This window comes from Pseudophryne corroboree, chromosome 12, assembly GCF_028390025.1.
Source record: "Pseudophryne corroboree isolate aPseCor3 chromosome 12, aPseCor3.hap2, whole genome shotgun sequence".
Taxonomy (NCBI): Eukaryota; Metazoa; Chordata; class Amphibia; order Anura; family Myobatrachidae; genus Pseudophryne; species Pseudophryne corroboree.
Genome location: NC_086455.1, coordinates 159,234,161 through 159,253,804, shown reverse-complemented (window position 1 = coordinate 159,253,804; position 19,644 = coordinate 159,234,161). Strand labels below are relative to the sequence as shown.

Here is a 19,644-nt window from a genome sequence, read left to right as displayed (position 1 = left end):
TATACTGCACAGGACTATGATGTATTCTCTACAGTGCATTATACATATGTTACATTATACTGCACAGGACTGTGGTGTATTCTCTACAGTGCATTATACATATGTTACCTTATACTGCACAGGACTATAATGTATTCTCTACAGTGCATTATACATATGTTACCTTATACTGCACAGGACTATGATGTATTCTCTACAGTGCATTATACATTATACATATGTTACATTATACTGCACAGGACTATGGTGTATTCTCTACAGTGCATTATACATATGTTACATTATACTGCACAGGACTATGGTGTATTCTCTACAGTGCATTATACATATGTTACCTTATACTGCACAGGACTATGGTGTATTCTCTACAGTGCATTATACATATGTTACCTTATACTGCACAGGACTATGGTGTATTCTCTACAGTGCATTATACATATGTTACCTTATACTGCACAGGACTATGATGTTTTCTCTACAGTGCATTATACATATGTTACCTTATACTGCACAGGACTATGATGTATTCTCTACAGTGCATTATACATATGTTACATTATACTGCACAGGACTATGATGTATTCTCTACAGTGCATTATACATATGTTACATTATACTGCACAGGACTATGATGTATTCTCTACAGTGCAATATACATATGTTACCTTATACTGCACAGGACTATGATGTATTCTCTACAGTCCATTATACATATGTTACCTTATACTGCACAGGACTATAATGTATTCTCTACAGTGCATTATACATATGTTACCTTATACTGCACAGGACTATGATGTATTCTCTACAGTGCATTATACATATGTTACCTTATACTGCACAGGACTATGATGTATTCTCTACAGTGCATTATACATATGTTACATTATACTGCACAGGACTATGATGTATTCTCTACAGTGCAATATACATATGTTACCTTATACTGCACAGGACTATGATGTATTCTCTACAGTCCATTATACATATGTTACCTTATACTGCACAGGACTATAATGTATTCTCTACAGTGCATTGCCAATATTTATCTGGTACATTATCATGCACGCACTAGCAGTATTTATATATTTGTCAAGGGTCCCAGCCCATGCACTCACTAATGGTTAGGCAACCCAATGTAGCGGCTGGCCACACCCCTTCTGGAGACTGACCACACCCCATAAACATGGCCCCTCCCACTGCATTCCCCGGTTGGCTTTTAATGCCCCAGTCCGACACTGCCTAGAATATTCTACTCCAGCCAGCTTTGCCCTCAGATACAACAGATGTATTCTATACAATTGCAGTCAATTTAACCAACTTACCAAAGGACAACAAACCTGAGTCTGCCTGGAGTACAATATGAAACATCTGCTGTGTGAATGCGCTGGATCATCTCACCTGTGGTCCTTGTTGCCTTCTGTGTAACATATTGACAGTGGTTATTGATCCCCAGTATATCCGGCCACAGAGGAGAAGACAGAGGCTTTGAATGAGGTGGTCCTGAGAGCCGCTGTCCCGAGACCTGTTGGGTACAACTTAAGTCATGTCAGATAAACACACAGTACCCACCCACCCCAACGCCTTGCTTCCCCTGCCCACCTTCCACGCTGGCAGTCCTCTTTTGCAATCCAGGACACCATTGTGCAGCAGCTGGTAGAGCGGAGAGTTGGGCGTTGAGTTCAGATCTCCACACAGGATGATTGGGCAACGAGAGCCGTTACTAGAACAAGAGAGCTCATCTACCTCAGCCAGTAAAAGTGCCACTTGTGCCAGCTTAGCGTCCCCTCTTTCAGGGTGGTAGGCAAGGTGGGTATTTGCCACACACAGCGGAGTAGGTGGGCACCCGTCTTGTGAGTCAGCGAGCCTTGGCTGCAGTAAGAGCACGATCCCCACATTGTCACAGTTTAACACTTCAATCCCAGGTCGGAAATATTCCACATGCCTCTCGCAGAGCAGCGTGAAGTATTGAGCTTTGAAACTGGTGCAGCAACCATCGGTTCTCCGGCCTGTCCGCCGCTTGTAGTGCGAGTTGTACCCTAAGGAGACAGGGAAAGGTATTAACCAAGTCCCATAAGCCTTCACTCCTGACTGGCACCAACGTCACCCGCAGGGAGAATTACCGTATGCAGAGAGGGTCGGCTGCACGTACTGCCTGTAATGGTCTTCTTGAACCTCCTGAAGACAGAGAACCTGAGGAGAAACACCACATGTCCCGTTCAGACGTGAGACTGAGTAACCTGTATATGCCTGGGGAGAGAGGTCACCTGAGAGGCATCGCTATCCGGATGATAGGTCCACAGTATAAAGGTTGACCCCAAATTGTCAACATGCAAAAAGGTCAACACAAGTTGTTTTTTAAAAAGTTTAACTTTTTTCATCCTTTACCATTCTTGTGGACTACAGTTAGGACTACCTTTAGTCGCAACGCAAGGGGACACGGTACACTAATGGTGGTTTGTTTTTTTTCTGGGAAAAAGTGAAGGGAAAAAAAAAAAAAAAAAGTGTCAACCTTTTTTGTTTCGACCATTTTCATTTCGACCTTTTGACCCCGTCGACCGTTTGGGGATCGACCTATTGACTGTAGATATTTTTAATGCAGATCTATTGAACCACATCCAGAGGAAACAAGCAGTCAGGACAATACAGTCAGTGAGAAGAGAGGTAGGAAATGGGTGTAGCTAGGCAAAGCTAGCTAGAGGAATAGAAGCTGATATAGGGGTACATGTAGGGTCAAATGAAGGACTGAGAAGTGGGATGGGGCAACAGGGCAGCTAGAGAAGTGTCAAGGGCAATACAGATAGCTGAAGGAGTGAGAGGGTGGTACAGGCAGGCCGAGAGATGCCAGGGTTGTATAGGCAGATGGGAGAGGTGTCGGTGTAGTACAGGCAGATGGAGTGGTGGTGTGTACGTGGAGGGGGGTACTGCAGGTATATGGTGATGTGTCGGAGTAATACAGGCAGACAGTAAGACGGCCGGGCAATATATGCAGACCGAGAGGTGGGAGGAGTAATAGAGGCAGACAGGGAGGAGTAATAGAAGCAGACAGAGAGGTGGGAGGAGTAATAGCGGCAGACAGAGGAGGGAGGAGTAATAGAGACAGGCAGAGAGAGGAGGGAGGAGTAATAGAGGCAGACAGAGAGGAGTAATAGAGGCAGACAGAGGAGTAGGAGGAGTAATAGAGGCAGACAGGGAGGAGTAATAGAGGCAGACAGAGAGGTGGGAAGAGTAATAGCGGCAGACAGAGAGGTGGGAGGAGTAATAGAGGCAGACAGAGGTGGGAGGAGTAATAGCGGCAGACAGAGGAGGGAGGATTAATAGAGACAGGCAGAGAGGAGGGAGGAGTAATAGAGGCAGACAGGGAGGAGTAATAGAGGCAGACAGGAGTAGGAGGAGTAATAGAGGCAGACAGAGAGGTGGGAGGAGTAATAGAGGCAGACAGAGGTGGGAAGAGTAATAGCGGCAGACAGAGGAGGGAGGATTAATAGAGACAGGCAGAGAGGAGGGAGGAGTAATAGAGGCAGACAGGGAGGAGTAATAGAGGCAGACAGAGGAGTAGGAGGAGTAATAGAGGCAGACAGAGAGGAGTAATAGAGGCAGACAGGGAGGAGTAATAGAGGCAGACAGGGAGGAGTAATAGAGGCAGACAGAGGAGTAGGAGGAGTAATAGAGGCAGAGACAGAGAGGAGTAATAGAGGCAGACAGGGAGGAGTAATAGAGGCAGACAGAGAGGTGGGAAGAGTAATAGCGGCAGACAGAGGAGGGAGGATTAATAGAGACAGGCAGAGAGGAGGGAGGAGTAATAGAGGCAGACAGGGAGGAGTAATAGAGGCAGACAGAGGAGTAGGAGGAGTAATAGAGGCAGACAGAGAGGAGTAATAGAGGCAGACAGGGAGGAGTAATAGAGGCAGACAGGGAGGAGTAATAGAGGCAGACAGAGGAGGGAGGATTAATAGAGACCGGCAGAAAGGAGGGAGGAGTAATAGAGACAGGCAGAAAGGAGGGAGGAGTAATAGAGGCAGACAGAGAGGTGGGAGGAGTAATAGCGGCAGACAGAGGAGGGAGGATTAATAGAGACAGGCAGAGAGGAGGGAGGAGTAATAGAGGCAGACAGAGAGGAGTAATAGAGGCAGACAGAGGAGTAGGATGAGTAATAGAGGCAGACAGAGAGGTGGGAGGAGTAATAGAGGCAGACAGAGGTGGGAGGAGTAATAGCGGCAGACAGAGGAGGGAGGATTAATAGAGACAGGCAGAGAGGAGGGAGGAGTAATAGAGGCAGACAGGGAGGAGTAATAGAGGCAGACAGGAGTAGGAGGAGTAATAGAGGCAGACAGAGAGGTGGGAGGAGTAATAGAGGCAGACAGAGGTGGGAAGAGTAATAGCGGCAGACAGAGGAGGGAGGATTAATAGAGACAGGCAGAGAGGAGGGAGGAGTAATAGAGGCAGACAGGGAGGAGTAATAGAGGCAGACAGAGGAGTAGGAGGAGTAATAGAGGCAGACAGAGAGGAGTAATAGAGGCAGACAGGGAGGAGTAATAGAGGCAGACAGGGAGGAGTAATAGAGGCAGACAGAGGAGGGAGGATTAATAGAGACAGGCAGAAAGGAGGGAGGAGTAATAGAGACAGGCAGAAAGGAGGGAGGAGTAATAGAGGCAGACAGAGAGGTGGGAGGAGTAATAGCGGCAGACAGAGGAGGGAGGATTAATAGAGACAGGCAGAGAGGAGGGAGGAGTAATAGAGGCAGACAGAGAGGAGTAATAGAGGCAGACAGAGGAGTAGGAGGAGTAATAGAGGCAGACAGAGAGGTGGGAGGAGTAATAGAGGCAGACAGAGGTGGGAGGAGTAATAGCGGCAGACAGAGGAGGGAGGATTAATAGAGACAGGCAGAGGAGGTAGGAGTAATAGAGGCAGACAGAGAGGAGTAATAGAGGCAGAGAGAGGTGGGAGGAGTAATAGAGGCAGACAGGGAGGAGTAATAGAGGCAGACAGAGAGGTGGGAGGAGTAATAGGGGCAGACAGAGAAGTGGGGGGAGTATTAGAGGCAGACAAAGAGGTGGGAGGAGTAACAGAGGCAGACAAAAGTGGGAGGAGTAATAGAGCAGACAGAAGTGGGAGGAGTAAGAGGCAGAGAAGTGGGAGGGGTAATAGAGCAGACAGAAGTGGGAGGAGTAGAAAACAAAATGGGATAGAAAATTTTTTATGAGGCAGAGAAAAATAAGGACAAGTCCCGCATGCTTTGGCCTCACTTTTCTCTTCTTGGTACATTTTTGGTGAATGGCGGGTCTGCACTCTTATACTATTGTACTAAATGCCTGGCCTGAAGCCACTCCTCCTCCCATACTCCAGGTAACTCACCTCAGCATCCCAGTACTGCAGTTCCCTGAGGATTTTGGGCCAGCGGTATTCCCAGCGGAGGATATCAGGGGAGCAGTGCTGGTAGAGATACATGTACTTCTCTAGCAGGTCCTGCGAGAGGATGTTGTAGGACAGGACTGTGAAATCAAAGTGCTGGCTGCTGGGGAGGTCTACTTCATGCAGGTACTGCCAGTCCCTCCACATTATTCCTGGATGCACAAAGATCCTGTCACTATTCTGCATACATAAATAGGTCACATACAGTATGTAAAGACACGCGTGTGTATGTAATGGGTGTAATGATTCCCCCCCGTGTGTCCACATTACACTCACTGTTGTAGAACATGGAACTCTGATCATCCAGATACGACTTCTCGAAGTTGGGTGGTTCAGCTCTCTTAGTGGCCGCCAGTTCCTGCACCTGCTTCCAGGTGGTTATCTGCTTCGCACCAGGCGTCTCTGTGCCGCCAGATAGTCCCTCTTCAAACCCATTTCTCGCTGCTGACCCTGCGACCTCCATGGTTATCTGATCCTTTGCAGTTTCCAATCTGTGATGACTCTTCATGGCCAAGGTGCATGCCACAGGCTGGTCCGCTGTGTGGGCATTAGAGGCTGGATAACAAAGGGAAGAGCTGCTCCGTGCATGAAACCATCTCCATACATCATTATCTTCTCTTTATAGCAGAGTATCCCAAGCTCCGCCATTACAGTGCAGGTTTTAAGGATATCCATGCTCGAGTGAAGATAGTTAAGTAAAATTGACTGAAGTACTAATTAGGTCACTTGTGCTAAAGCTTGGATATCCTTAAAACCTGGACTGTAATGGCAGAAGTTGGGAAACTGTTTTATAGTATAATTACAAAAAAAACAAAAAAAAAACAAATTACAACAGGATTAGAGAACATGAAGAACAAATTAAATACATTGGAATTCCAACAAAGGGGGGTTATTCAATTATATGCCGTGCACTAATTCAACCATGGGTATTCAATAGCGGGTGCTTTCGCCTGATTTTTATAACCCTTTTTCGCCCATGCCTTTTCACTAATTTTTTTTTTTTAATTGGCATGGATGAAAACGGACCCAAAACGGGCAAATTCGACAAAACACGTGGATCGGCGGCGAATTCGCCGATCCATGTGATTTTCACCAGTGTCGGATTTTTCGACCAGTCGAAAAATTGGCACAGGCATTGAATAGGGCAAGTCTAATTCGCCCTAAAACGGCTGATAATTGCAGATTGGTTGAAAAATCTGGCAAAAAAAAAATCGAATAGCTCCCTAACAGGGGAATCCGAGTGGGACTGAAAAGGAATTAATATTACAGCCCATTGCTGATGAACTTCTCTCATAGATAGCAACTCCAGAGAGGACTTAGTTATGGTGGCATTCCTTCTTGGAGAGGCTCCTTTCCTTTTTCTGTACTATCAAGGGTTTTCCCTCCTGAAAACCCCAGCAAATACTGACTCATCTTACACTGTCCTATTTAGGGAATCGCAAACCATCAAATATGATGACGCATCCCCCGATGCTTTAATTATTGCTATCCTTACCACTCCAACCAACTCAGATAGATGTTAAATTCCTCAATTTCCATTTTTGTTCATTCATCTGGTGGATGAGGAGAGCATGAATTAGTCTTTGAAAACCATTTCAACCAAAATCGAACAAAGGAATTAATGGGAGTCAGTCAGGGGTCCCGACCGCCGGCTAGTTCCCCCACTTGGGTGAAGTGTGGCGAGCGCGAGCCCGCGAGGGGACACACTGCGCTCGCCGCCGGGATCCCGTCATTGGTCTCCTGACCGCCGGGATTTCATACTGACCCCGATTTAACTACTCCAACATCTTTATATAGAACCATGCTGGCTACAAGACCTGAAGGCACGTATCTACTATATAAAAAAAGTGAAAAATTGTCACTGTCTTTCTATAAAAATCCACCGTTTACAAGCGAAGATCGTGAAATTTGACATAACAGCGTATTAAAACACAGCGGAGGCAACTAAAACAATTAGAAATCCCTAGCACCCCTGGGGGGGGGGGGGGGGGGGGGCAGCAGCACAGAGTATATCAGGAGACAGCATAACTCCGGAATTGCTGGAGCAATGTACTCAGAAATTGGTACACATATGCCTTACAATCTGGGAACAAACACTGTGGGGGTTAGACACCCCTAGCACTCCTAGGGGTGACGCAGCAGCACTGAGAATTTCAGCAGACAGCATAACTCTGGAATGCCTGCAGCAATTTACAACAAACTTGGTACACATATGACTTACACTCTGGGAACAAACACTGTGGGGGTAACACACTACTAGCACCCCTAGGGGTGGGCCTGCAGCACAGACTATATCAGGACATGCATAATATGTCAGTGATGACAGGGCTGCATGTGACAGGGGCAGTGACATGATGTGAGGAGGGGAATGCAGGTAGCACAAACCCACACACAGAGTTATACCCCTTTTCCACCTACGTACCGTGTCCGATCCGGGATGTTTAACACGGCTACAACCCGTGTCGGCTCCCCCATTTCCACTACACTTCGACACGAGTTATTCCCGTGTCTGATCTGTTTCCACCTAACCCGGGTAAGCTCTGTAAAAGCCTATTGCTGTCATTACAAATGGACTTTTTACTGTCTCATCAAGATGATGTCATCAAAAGGACCAAAACGGAGGGGTGGGGCCTGCTCACAGCATTATATAGTGGAAGGAGCAGGGTACCCAGCAGCACAGAGTATATCAGGAGATGAGTGATGTGTCAGTGAGGACAGGGCTGCATGTGACAGAGGCAGTGACATGATGTGAGGAGGGGAATGGAGGCAGCAGGAAGACAGACTGAGTTATATAGTGGGAGGAGCAGGGTCCCCAGCAGCACAGAGTATATCAGGAGATGAGTGATGTGTCAGTGAGGACAGGGCTGCATGTGATAGGGGCAATGACAGGATGTGAGGAGGGGAATGGAGGCAGCAGGAAGCCATCGACTGAGAGTTATATAGTGGGAGGAGCAGGGTCCCCAGCAGCACAGAGTATATCAGGAGATGAGTGATGTGTCAGTGAGGACAGGGCTGCATGTGATAGGGGCAGTGACAGGATGTGAGGAGGGGAATGGAGGCAGCAGGAAGCCACCGACTGAGAGTTATATAGTGGGAAGAGCAGGGTTCCTTGGGGGACCAAAAGGGGTCCGGCCACTACACAAAGTGCGTCAGGGAAGCAAGATTTGCCTATATACTAGATCTCCAACCAACGTAAATTAACGAACAACTATCATTCTAATTTACCATCCTCATCCCGTAGCAAAGCACGGGTATTCAGCTATCTACAATGTTATTTATACGGTGTGTTTAATATTTAAATTTAGTTTTGTAAACAGATATTCTTAAAATCCCGGACAACACCGGGTGCTCCAGCTAGTAGTCTATAAAGGAGTCTCAGGAAAAAAAAAAAAAATCTTGTCTAATATAGCTTTTAAATACTTTCTACTCATTCATGACCAAGAAACTTCTCCTGAAATCAAAGACATTCCTCTTAATATTTTACACCATGAGGCTTCCTTGGATGCTCATAAGTCAACATCTTCCTTTTTCTATAGAATTGGGGTTTCCAAGATGGCATGGCAGGATCCCTGTAGCACCCTCTCAGCTCTGCACCCAGAACCCCTGCAGAACCTTCTCAGCCCCGCACCCAGAACCCCTGCAGAACCTTCTCAGCCCCGCACCCAGAACCCCTGCAGCACCCTCTCAGCCCGCACCCAGAATCCCTGCAGAACCTTCTCAGCCCGCACCCAGAATCCCTGCAGCACCTTCTCAGCCCTGCACCCAGAACCCCTGCAGCACCCCCTCAGCCCTGCACCCAGAACCCCTGCAGCACCCCCTCAGCCCTGCACCCAGAACCCCTGCAACACCCTCTCAGCCCGCACCCAGAATCCCTGCAGCACCTTCTCAGCCCTGCACCCAGAACCCCGGCAGCACCCCCTCAGCCCTGCACCTAGAACCCCTGCAGCACCCTCTCAGCCCGCACCCAGAACCCCTGCAGCACCCTCTCAGCCCTGCACCCAGAACCCCAGCAGCACCCGCTCAGCCCGCACCCAGAATCCCTGCAGAACCTTCTCAGCCCTACACCCAGAACCCCTGCAGCACCCTCTAAGCTCTGCACCCAGAACCCCTGCAGCACCCTCTCAGCCCTGCACCCAGAACCCCTACAGCACCCCCTCAGTCCTGCACCACCCTCTCAGCCCCGCGCCCAGAACCCCTGCAGCACCCTCTCAGCCCCGCACCCAGAACCCCTGCAGCACCCTCTCAGCCCTGCAGCACCCACTCAGCCCCGCACCCAGAACCCCTGCAGCACCCTCTCAGCCCCGCACCCAGAACCCTTGCAGCACCTATAGGCCTTGGGACCTCTCTGTCTTGCGCCCAGCACCCTCATGTATCAATTATTGGATTTCAGACACAATTTTCTTATTGCCCCTTTTCACAGCAATAACAAATTATTTACCACCCAAATGTGTAAATACCACATGCAGGTACAGGCTGCGATGTGCCCAGACTCCTTTATAGGGACTATCAAGCGCTACTGTGCATACGCAGTCTGCTGACCTCACACATGTCAGGGCCTGACTGGCAACTTTCAGCCTGGGGGGCAGACACAAGCAAGTGGTCTGGCTTTTCAACCAGGGAATGCAATGTAAATATGGGTGTGGCAATGTTGAGGGTATCGCTTGCGTAATTTAGGTGTGGTTTAAAGTTTTCTGACACAAACTGAGCCTCAAATGTGAGGCCCCTTAAAAAAATTATATTGTATGCCACAGAGTGCCCCCCATTTCAAATTATATGCCACAGAGTGTCCCCAATTCACATTATATGCCACAGAGTGTCCCCCAATTCACATTATATGCCAGAGTGTCCCCCAATTCACATTATATGCCACAGAGTGTCCCCAATTCACATTATATGCCACAGAGTGCCCCCAATTCACATTATATGCCACAGTGTCCCCCAATTCACATTATATGCCACAGTGTCCCCCAATTCACATATGCCACAGAGTGTCCCCCAATTCACATTATATGCCACAGAGTGCCCCCAATTCACATTATATGCCACAGAGTGCCCCCCAATTCACATTATATGCCACAGAGTGTCCCCCAATTCACATATGCCACAGCGTGCCCCCCAATTCACATTATATGCCACAGCATGCCCCCAATTCACACTACATGCCACAGCGTGCCCCCAATTCACACTACATGCCACAGCGTGCACCCAATAAACACTACATGCCACAGCGTGCCCCCAATTCACACTACATGCCACAGCGTGCCCCCAATTCACATTATATGCCGCAGAGTGCCCACGATTCACATTACATGCCACAGAGGGCCACTAATTCACATAATATGCCATAGAGTGCCCTCAATTCACATAATATGCCGCACAGTGCCCCCAATTCTCATTATATGCCACACAGTGATCCCAATTCAGACAAAATGCCGTACATTGCCCGTAATTCACATTATATGCCACAGAGTGCCCCCCAATTCACATTATATGCCACAGAGTGCCCGCGATTCACATTACATGCCACAGAGTGCTCCGATTCACACTACATGCCACAGCGTGCCCCCAATTCACATTATATGCCGCAGAGTGCCCACGATTCACATTACATGCCACAGAGGGACACTAATCACATAATATGCCATAGAGTGCCCTCAATTCACATAATATGCCGCACAGTGCCCCCAATACTCATTATATGCCACACAGTAATCCCAATTCAGATAAAATGCCGTACATTGCCCGTAATGAGTGCCCCCCCAATTCACATTATATGCCACAGAGTGCCCCCAATTCACATTATCTGCCACAGAGTGCCCTCAATTCACATTATATGCTACAGAGTTCCCTCAATTCACATTATATGCCACAGAGTTCCCTCAATTCACATAATATCCTACACAGTGCCTGTAATTCTCATTATATGCCACACAGTGCCTCTAACTCACATTATACGCCACACAGTGCTCTCAACTCACATAAAATGCCACACCTTGCCCGTAATTCACATCATATACCACAGAGTACTCTCGATGCATATACAACTGACCTCCAGCTTGCTCGCCCGTTTAACTGTCCCAACAGTGGCGGTGTATGAAAAGGAGGAGGAGTCTGAGGAGCCGGGCCGGATCAGATCAGATATTTGGCTCAAGGGGGAAGATGGACAGGTCAGCCATTGACCGATCCGGCATCGCAGCTGAGGCGCTGAACATGCTGTAAGGTGGCTGGTCCCAGGGGAGGGGCCAGCCACCAGGACGTATAGCATTGCTATGTATCTACGTTAGGGCTAGCCGTTAATACACAGGAACCGGCCCTGATAGCGCTAAATTTGGCTGCATACTACTGTATACAGTAAACAGCAGCCCCTTGCGTCATCCGCCCTTCTATGACAGAAGCAATTTCACAATTCCTACCTACTGTGTCACCTGGCAACGGTGCGCACAGCGAAAAAAGAAGACGCAGTGCCGATCACAAGAAGATTGACAGTGGAGAGGCGTTCCGGGGCGGATACTCACCGTTGGATGCCGTTTTCAAGGAGTGGACGTCGGAACGCAGGCGCGTCCAGGCAAACAGAGGGCGGATGTCTGACGTCAAAGCCGGGAGGAACGTCGCTGGATCCATCAGACAGGGTAAGTAGCTCCAGGGTTACTCTTCCACTGCACAAAACTTTTTTAGCATAGCAGGCCTGCACAAGCGAACGCAGCCCTGCTAAGCTAAACTACACTCCCCCATAGGCGGAGATTGGTTGATCGCACCAGCAGCAAAAAGTTGCTGGCTGCAATGAACTCGGAATGACCCCCATTATCCAGTAATACTTTTGCACGCAGCCATCACACATTACCCAGCAATACTCTGCCATCACGCACATTACCCGGCAGTACTCTCCCATCACACATTACCTGGCAGTACTCTCCTGACTCTACTGCCGGGAAATATGTGTGACAGCAGAGTAGGGAAGAGTACTGCCGGGAAATATGTGTGACGGCACTCTCCCTACTCTGCCATCACACATATTTCTCGGCACTACTCTCCCCACTCTACCATCACGTATATTACCCAGCAGTACTCTCCCTACTCTGCCGTCACACATTACTCAGCAGTACTCTCCCCACTCTGCCATTACACATATTACCGGCCAGTACTCTCCCTACTCTGTCATAATGAATATTACCCGGCAGTACTCTCCCTACTCTGCCGTCACACATATTTCTCGGCAGTACTCTCCCCACTCTACCATCACGTATATTACCCAGCAGTACTCTCCCTACTCTGCCGTCACACATTACTCAGCAGTACTCTCCCCACTCTGCCATTATACATTACTGGGCAGTACTCTCCCTACTCTGTCATAATGAATATTACCCGGCAGTACTCTCCCCACTCTGCTGTCACACATTACCCGGCTATACTTTTTAGATTGTAAGCTCTCACGAGCAGGGCCCTCTTCCCTCATGTGCTTATCCTTTGTCTTACTTTAATAATCTTCAACTGCACCACATCCAGCAGTCTTCTGCCACCTGATACTTATTCCAGTGTCATCTGCTGATGTAACTGTTTATTTACCATGTACTTGTCCTATACTGTCATCAACTGTAAGTCGCTGTTTTCCTGTTTGATTATTTATGTACTCTGTAATTGGGCGCTGCGGAACCCTTGTTGCGCCATATAAAGGATAATAATAATAATAATAATAATAATAATAATAATAAATACTCTCCTCACTCTGCCGTCATATTACCTGGCAGTACTTTCCCATCACACATTACCCGGCAGCACTCTCCCCACTCTGCCATCGCGCATATTACCCGGCAGCACTCTCCCCACTCTGCCATCGCGCATATTACCCGGCAGTACTCTCCCCACTCTGCCATCATGCATATTACCCGGCAGCACTCTCCCCACTCTGCCATCATGCATATTACCCGGCAGCACTCTCCCCACTCTGCCATCGCGCATATTACCCGGCAGTACTCTCCCCACTCTGCCATCACGCTTATTACCCGGCAGTACTCTCCCCACTCTGTCATCACGCATATTACCCGGCAGTACTCTCCCCACTCTGTCATCACGCATATTACCCGGCAGTACTCTCCCCACTCTGCCGTCACACATATTACTCGTCAGTATTCTCACCATGCTGCCATCACACACCTCACCCGGCAGTACATTCCCATCACACATTACCCGGTAGTATTTGTCACACATATTACCCGGCAGTACTCTCCTCACTTTGCCATCATGCATATTACCTGGTAGTAATCTCCTCACTTTGCCATCACGCATATTACCCGGCAGTACTCTCCTCACTCCGCTGTCACACATATTACCCGGCAGTACTCTCCTCATGCGGCCATCACACATTACTCAGCAGTACTCTCCCCACTCTGCCATCACGCATATTACCCAGCAGTACTTTCCCCACTCTGTAATCACGCATATTACGCAGCAGTACTCTCCTCACTCTGCCATCACGTATATTACCCGGCAGTACACTCCCCACTCTGCCATCACGTATATTACCCGGCAGTACTCTCCCCACTCTGTCATCACGCATATTACCCGGCAGTACTCTCCCCACTCTGTAATCACGCATATTACGCAGCAGTACTCTCCCCACTCTGTCATCACGCATATTACCCGGCAGTACTCTCCCCACTCTGCCGTCACACAGAGTGGCCTGGGAGGTTGTCCAAGGGCCCTCACGCACTGGCCATTCAAACCCCCCCCCTCCACAGACAAACACCAGTGTGGTCGCACTGTGGCATAATGGGAACTGGGGACACTATAATGTGTTTAATACATTTGTGGTGCTGGGACACATTATCCTTTCAGTAGCCCCCACAATTTAGTTACCCTGGGACCTCCACAAACTTTAATGTGGCCCTAATTACCCAACAATTATCCACAGTACTTACCCCATGTTGCCATGGTAGTTGCCAGTTTGGAGTTCAGAGGTCAAACTCAAGTGAGCAGCCTAATGACTGGGTGGAGATGGAAGTAGTTCTGACTTGTGTGACACTTCATGTGGTATCAGAGGCTACTCTAGTCTAGTACTGCAAATGTTCTCAGTCTTGGTCATCAGGACAAACAGCTCACACATTACAGGTCCCCTGGCAAGTGTACTCATTACTGACACATTTCCCAGATCACCCGGAAGGTGTACAGGTGTACTCATTAGTGACACGTTTCCCAGGTCACCCAGCAGGTGCACAGGTGTACTCATTACTCACTGACACATTTTACACATACACAGGTGGATCTAATTATTTCACTTGTAATTCTATGAGGAGACCTGGAAAACATGAACTGTATGGAGACCTAAGGACCACGTTTGAGATGCTATGTTCGAGTGCTGTGAAAACATAACAGTCCAGGTTTTAAGGATAGCCATGCTTAAGCACAGATTAAATAATTAGTCCCTCAATCTGTTTGATAAAAAAAAGTGTGTTTATTTATTTATTTATTTATTTATATATCAAGAATCCTATAGATATATTTTGTGTATTTTATGTTTTTAAATTGGGTGCGTGTGGTAGGCTTTCTAATCCGCTTTACATTATTATTTATTTTTGCTTTGCTGCGCAGTTGGTTGTTTATAATAAATGCCAAAGTAAGCAGCACTAGAACAGCCCTAACCTCTGATTCTGCGTGTCACAGTCATTCATTTTATAGAACCTTTTTGTAGCTCAGTCTATTTAGTTAAATGTCAAAAGATAAATTGCCTCCAGGAGCCTTGGCTTATGCAAGGATGGCTAAAAGGTCATGGGGCCCATTCATCACTAATTGCATTTTCAATGCAATATGGCTGCAATATTACCACCCAGCATCGCACTGCAATATGCGATTACATCGGGTGAATGTATTATCATGCACCAGCAGGAACAGGGGCTCCGAAAGGCTACTATTCGCCAGTTTAGCGTGGTAATATGACTCGGTCTTAGGGAAGGAGTGACTGATGTATGACGGATGCAGGATGGTGTCACTGTTGTATGGATGGAGATTATTGTGACATGACAGATAATGACCTGTTGGTGACAGTGAGGCAGTTGTGATCGCAGAGCATACTCTGGCGTCAGTGGCTCTGCAGCCTCCTACTGGGAAAATCCATTATTTATAGGTAATGAGATCCATCAGTCTGACGTCGCATCCTTTCATTGTCTGTAATAAGTGACTACAGACTTGGTACACGCATCAGATGCTCCCTCTATATCTGATTTGCTCTCTTTCATGCACTTCACATAATTATTTCCCTTTAATTCAGGAATAAATGTTTCCGAAATCACTGAAATATAAACAGTAGTTTGAAAAGTTGTCAGGACTCCCCTAACGGCACAACGTTGCAAACTCTGCCTGCCTGGGCGAGAACAGACGCCCCAGACTCTGACTGCCTGGGCAAGAAAAGACACCCCAGACTCTGAGTGCCTGGGTGAGAACAGACACCCCAGACTCTGACTGCGTATGTGGGAACCAACACCCCAAACTCTGACTGCGTATGTGGGAACCAACACCCCAAACTCTGACTGCGTATGTGGGAACCAACACCCCAAACTCTGCCTGCCTGGGCGAGAACAGACACCCCAAACTCTGACTGCGTATGTGGGATCCAACACTCCAAACTCTGACTGCCGCGTATGTGGGAACCAACACCCCAAACTCTGCGTATGTGGGAACCAACACCCCAAACTCTGACTGCGTATGTGGGAACCAACACCCCAAACACTGACTGCGCATGTGGGAACCAACACCCCAAACTCTGACTGCCGCGTATGTGGGAACCAACACCCCAAACTCTGACTGCCGCGTATGTGGGAACCAACACCCCAAACTCTGACTGCGTATGTGGGAACCAACACCCCAAACTCTGACTGCGCATGTGGAAACCAACACCCCAAACTCTGCTGCCTGGGTGAGAACAGACACCCCAGACTCTGACTGCGTATGTGGGAACCAACACCCCAAACTCTGACGGTGTATGTGGGATCCAACACTCCAAACTCTGACTGCCGCGTATGTGGGAACCAACACCCCAAACTCTGCGTATGTGGGAACCAACACCCCAAACTCTGACTGCGTATGTGGGAACTGACACCCCAAACTCTGACTGCGCATGTGGGAACCAACACCCTAAACTCTGACTGCCGCGTATGTGGGAACCAACACCCCAAACTGTGACTGCCGCGTATGTGGGAACCAACACCCCAAACTCTGACTGCGTATGTGGGAACCAACACCCCAAACTCTGACTACGCATGTGGAAACCAACACCCCAAACTCTGCTGCCTGGGTGAGAACAGACACCCCAGACTCTGACTGCGTATGTGGGAACCAACACCCCAAACTCTGACTGCGCATGTGGTAACCAACACCCCAAACTCTGCCTGCCTTGGCGAGAACAGACACCCCAAACTCTGACTGCGTATGTGGGATCCAACACCCCAAACTCTGACGGCGTATGTGGGATCCAACACTCCAAACTCTGACTGCCGCGTATGTGGGAACCAACACCCCAAACTCTGCGTATGTGGGAACCAACACCCCAAACTCTGACTGCGTATGTGAGAACTAACACTAATAACTGGGTGTAGTATGTTATGCCGGCGGGCAGCATACCAGTGCTGGGATCCGGACCACCGGCATGCCGGCAGCTGGGCAAGTGCAAATGAGCCCCTTGCGGGATTGTTGCGGGCACGGTGGTGCTCGCCACGCTATTTATTCTCCCTCCAGGGGGGCCGTGGACCCCATAGAGGGAGAATAGCTGTCAGTATGCCGGGTGTCGGGATTCCGGCGCCAGAATACTGAGCGCCGGGATCCCAACAGCCGACATACTGAATACCACCCCTAATAACTGCCTGAGTGATATTTAACACCCCAAACTGACTGACTGGGTGAGAACCGACTCCCCAAAACTCTGACTACCGTGGTGACAACCAGCTCCAATAACTCAGGGTGACACCAGACACCCCAAACTGATTACTTGGGTGAAGACCTAGATGCCAAACCCTGACTGCATAAGTTGGAACCAACACCCCAAACTCTGACTCCCCCCCCCCCCCCCCCCCCAAAAAAAAAAAAAAAATATCACCCAGAACTCTGACTGCCTGGGTGAGAACAGACACCCCATCCCCTGGCTGCCAGGATGAGACCTGCATCTGAAACCTGACTACTTGGGTGTAATCAGGGCGATAGTTGCCATTGTGTGGGTCACTATTACATCCTTTCCACGGGTCTGACCTGAGATAAGGCACACAGGCCCAGATTTATCAGGTCTTGGAGAGTGATAAATTGCACAGTGATAAAGTACCAGCCAACCAGCTCCTAACTGTCATGTTACAGGTTGGTTTGAAAAATGACAGGTAGGAGCTGATTGGTTGGCACTTTATCACCAAGCAATTTATTACTTTCCAAGGCTTGATAAATCTGAGCCACAGTTCCAAACCGGGTTAGACCTGGGTCTGGCCCCTTTCCACTGCGGCTCCAGCCCAGATGATTCCAGGGTCATAGCCGTTTACACTGCAGTAGCCGCTGAGAGTCTCAGCTGCAGTAACCATACCTCCCAACATGACCCTCTCCAGGAGGCACACAATGCTCTGTTCCTGGACCTCCCGCTTAATCTATGATTGCTGGCCGATGTGGTGAAACACCTTTCTTAACAAACAACTAGTTTGACACAGGTGACGGCAATCATAAGAGGGAAGTCCAGGAGCAGAGCATTTTGTCCCTCCTGAATGGGTCATGTTGGGAGGTATGTGAGACTCTGGCTCTGCCCCCATCATGCCCCTTAATCCAGGTCCTTCTAGGGACCAACGCTGCAAACTAGCTGGCTTGGATTCCCGGGTTACCGGACCCGGATTAACCCTTTTCTACTGTGCCGCAATCCGAGTTATCACGGCTATTACCCGGGTTTTAGAGGCAGTGGAAAAGGGGTTAACAATATAATTACCAAGCACATTATAAACACCAGACACAATATCACATAACGAGGGACTTTTAAATCCCTTATCTCTCTGTGATGAGAGTATTGCTTATTTGTATGTGTTGTCTGCTTTTGAAAGCATATTATTTATTTTAAAAATAAAAGTTTTATTATTTACAATTTTCCCAAGTGTGCGCCACAAAGACTCTTCTGTTTCTCAAACATATCCTTCTAAATGAGCACCACCAACAAACCAAAATACGTTCCTGCGGGACATCATTATATGCATTGTTCGTCGCTATTATATTATTACTATATTTTCAATCTTAACTGCGTGCGGAGTCATTTTGTATCTCTGTCACCTGTATTATAGACATGCGTAACAGGTTGTCTTCCTTCCTATACCAATTTTGGACAGCCGGGCATTTTATTTTGGTTTGTGATATCTAAAGCCTTCCAGGTGACAGGTGCCCTTAGCGTGGGCTGTTATATGATCCGCACTATCCAGTGTCAGTCACTAGTGCTCAGCACACACAGCAAAATGGGCGAACTGTGTCAACAACTGCAGAATCTCTCATTTAATCTACCCTATGCACAGGACACGGCTGAGGACTACGATACAGACCTGGACCTAGAGGGTGAGTCCCTGGTACATGCCAGGAGTTCCTCTTTCCATTGATGTCCCCTCTTTGGTGCATACAGGCATGTCATGTTGTAAGAATATCCCCATGTAACACACCTTGTTTTGTTTCTGCTCAGTTTACTGGATTAATGGACCTTTTGAAGGATAAATTAGGATGGATAGGTCAGGTGACGGTACAGTGGCCATCACTGCTTAGCCATACTACCTCCTAATATGGGGTACATGTGCAATAACCCAAAGCAACCAATCCACAAAAAAAATAATGGAAGGGAATATCAACTAGTTGGGACTGACTACGCCATAGTAATGTATATGGGTGGGTAACGCAAGGAGCCTGCAGCATGTGCCTCCATGCTGGGGCTCATTCTCATAGCTATGTATGATTACCTGACTACTGGGTCTCACTGATGAACCTCTGGGAGGACAGGCTAATACTACTTACATGTGGTGTTAGAGATCCAGATATTTATATTAGGATCTTCTCACCCACCCCATCCCAGAGTCAGAGAAGAACAACCCAGATGCCAGTTGGAGGGATACTTACATAGAGGCATGCTGCAAACTGGGTGTGGTGCCCACTTCATACTTTCTCCTCCATATGAACGAGCCCTACATGGGCCTGAACCATCATGGACTGGGGCCCCGTGGAGCCCGCGCTGTGGCTATATCACTGTTG

The 19,644-nt window shown here is 48.3% G+C and overlaps 2 protein-coding genes across 15 annotated transcripts in view; one reads left to right on the top strand and one right to left on the bottom strand.

The window, feature by feature from the left end:
* Positions 1 to 19,594, bottom strand: part of ANGEL1 (angel homolog 1) — a 23,880-nt gene extending 4,286 nt beyond the window's left edge. For 2 of the 12 annotated variants that reach the window (XR_010190517.1, XM_063948257.1), the window contains exons 1-7: positions 19,513 to 19,594; positions 18,951 to 19,102; positions 5,689 to 5,987; positions 5,356 to 5,564; positions 2,124 to 2,193; positions 1,603 to 2,039; positions 1,402 to 1,525 (exon numbers count right to left, since the gene is read on the bottom strand). Coding sequence is in view for 11 of the 12 variants with exons in the window: in XM_063948257.1 (XP_063804327.1) it covers positions 1,402 to 1,525; positions 1,603 to 2,039; positions 2,124 to 2,193; positions 5,356 to 5,564; positions 5,689 to 5,987; positions 18,951 to 19,036 (1,225 nt within the window). In the remaining variant the exon portion in view is untranslated. Of the gene's footprint in view, positions 1 to 1,401; positions 1,526 to 1,602; positions 2,040 to 2,123; positions 2,194 to 5,355; positions 5,565 to 5,688; positions 5,988 to 6,907; positions 6,966 to 7,834; positions 7,933 to 14,327; positions 14,571 to 18,950; positions 19,103 to 19,512 lie in introns of those variants that run through there. The other 10 variants (XM_063948259.1, XM_063948265.1, XM_063948262.1 and 7 more) reach the window with 10 other exon arrangements.
* LRRC74A (leucine rich repeat containing 74A) overlaps positions 15,270 to 19,644 on the top strand; it is a 48,967-nt gene continuing 44,592 nt past the window's right edge. For 2 of the 3 annotated variants that reach the window (XM_063948256.1, XM_063948254.1), the window contains exons 1-2: positions 18,852 to 18,963; positions 19,469 to 19,644. In XM_063948256.1, the coding sequence (XP_063804326.1) occupies positions 18,867 to 18,963; positions 19,469 to 19,644 (273 nt within the window). In that variant the 5' untranslated portion in view covers positions 18,852 to 18,866. Of the gene's footprint in view, positions 15,334 to 18,851; positions 18,964 to 19,468 lie in introns of those variants that run through there. The other variant, XM_063948255.1, reaches the window with a different exon arrangement.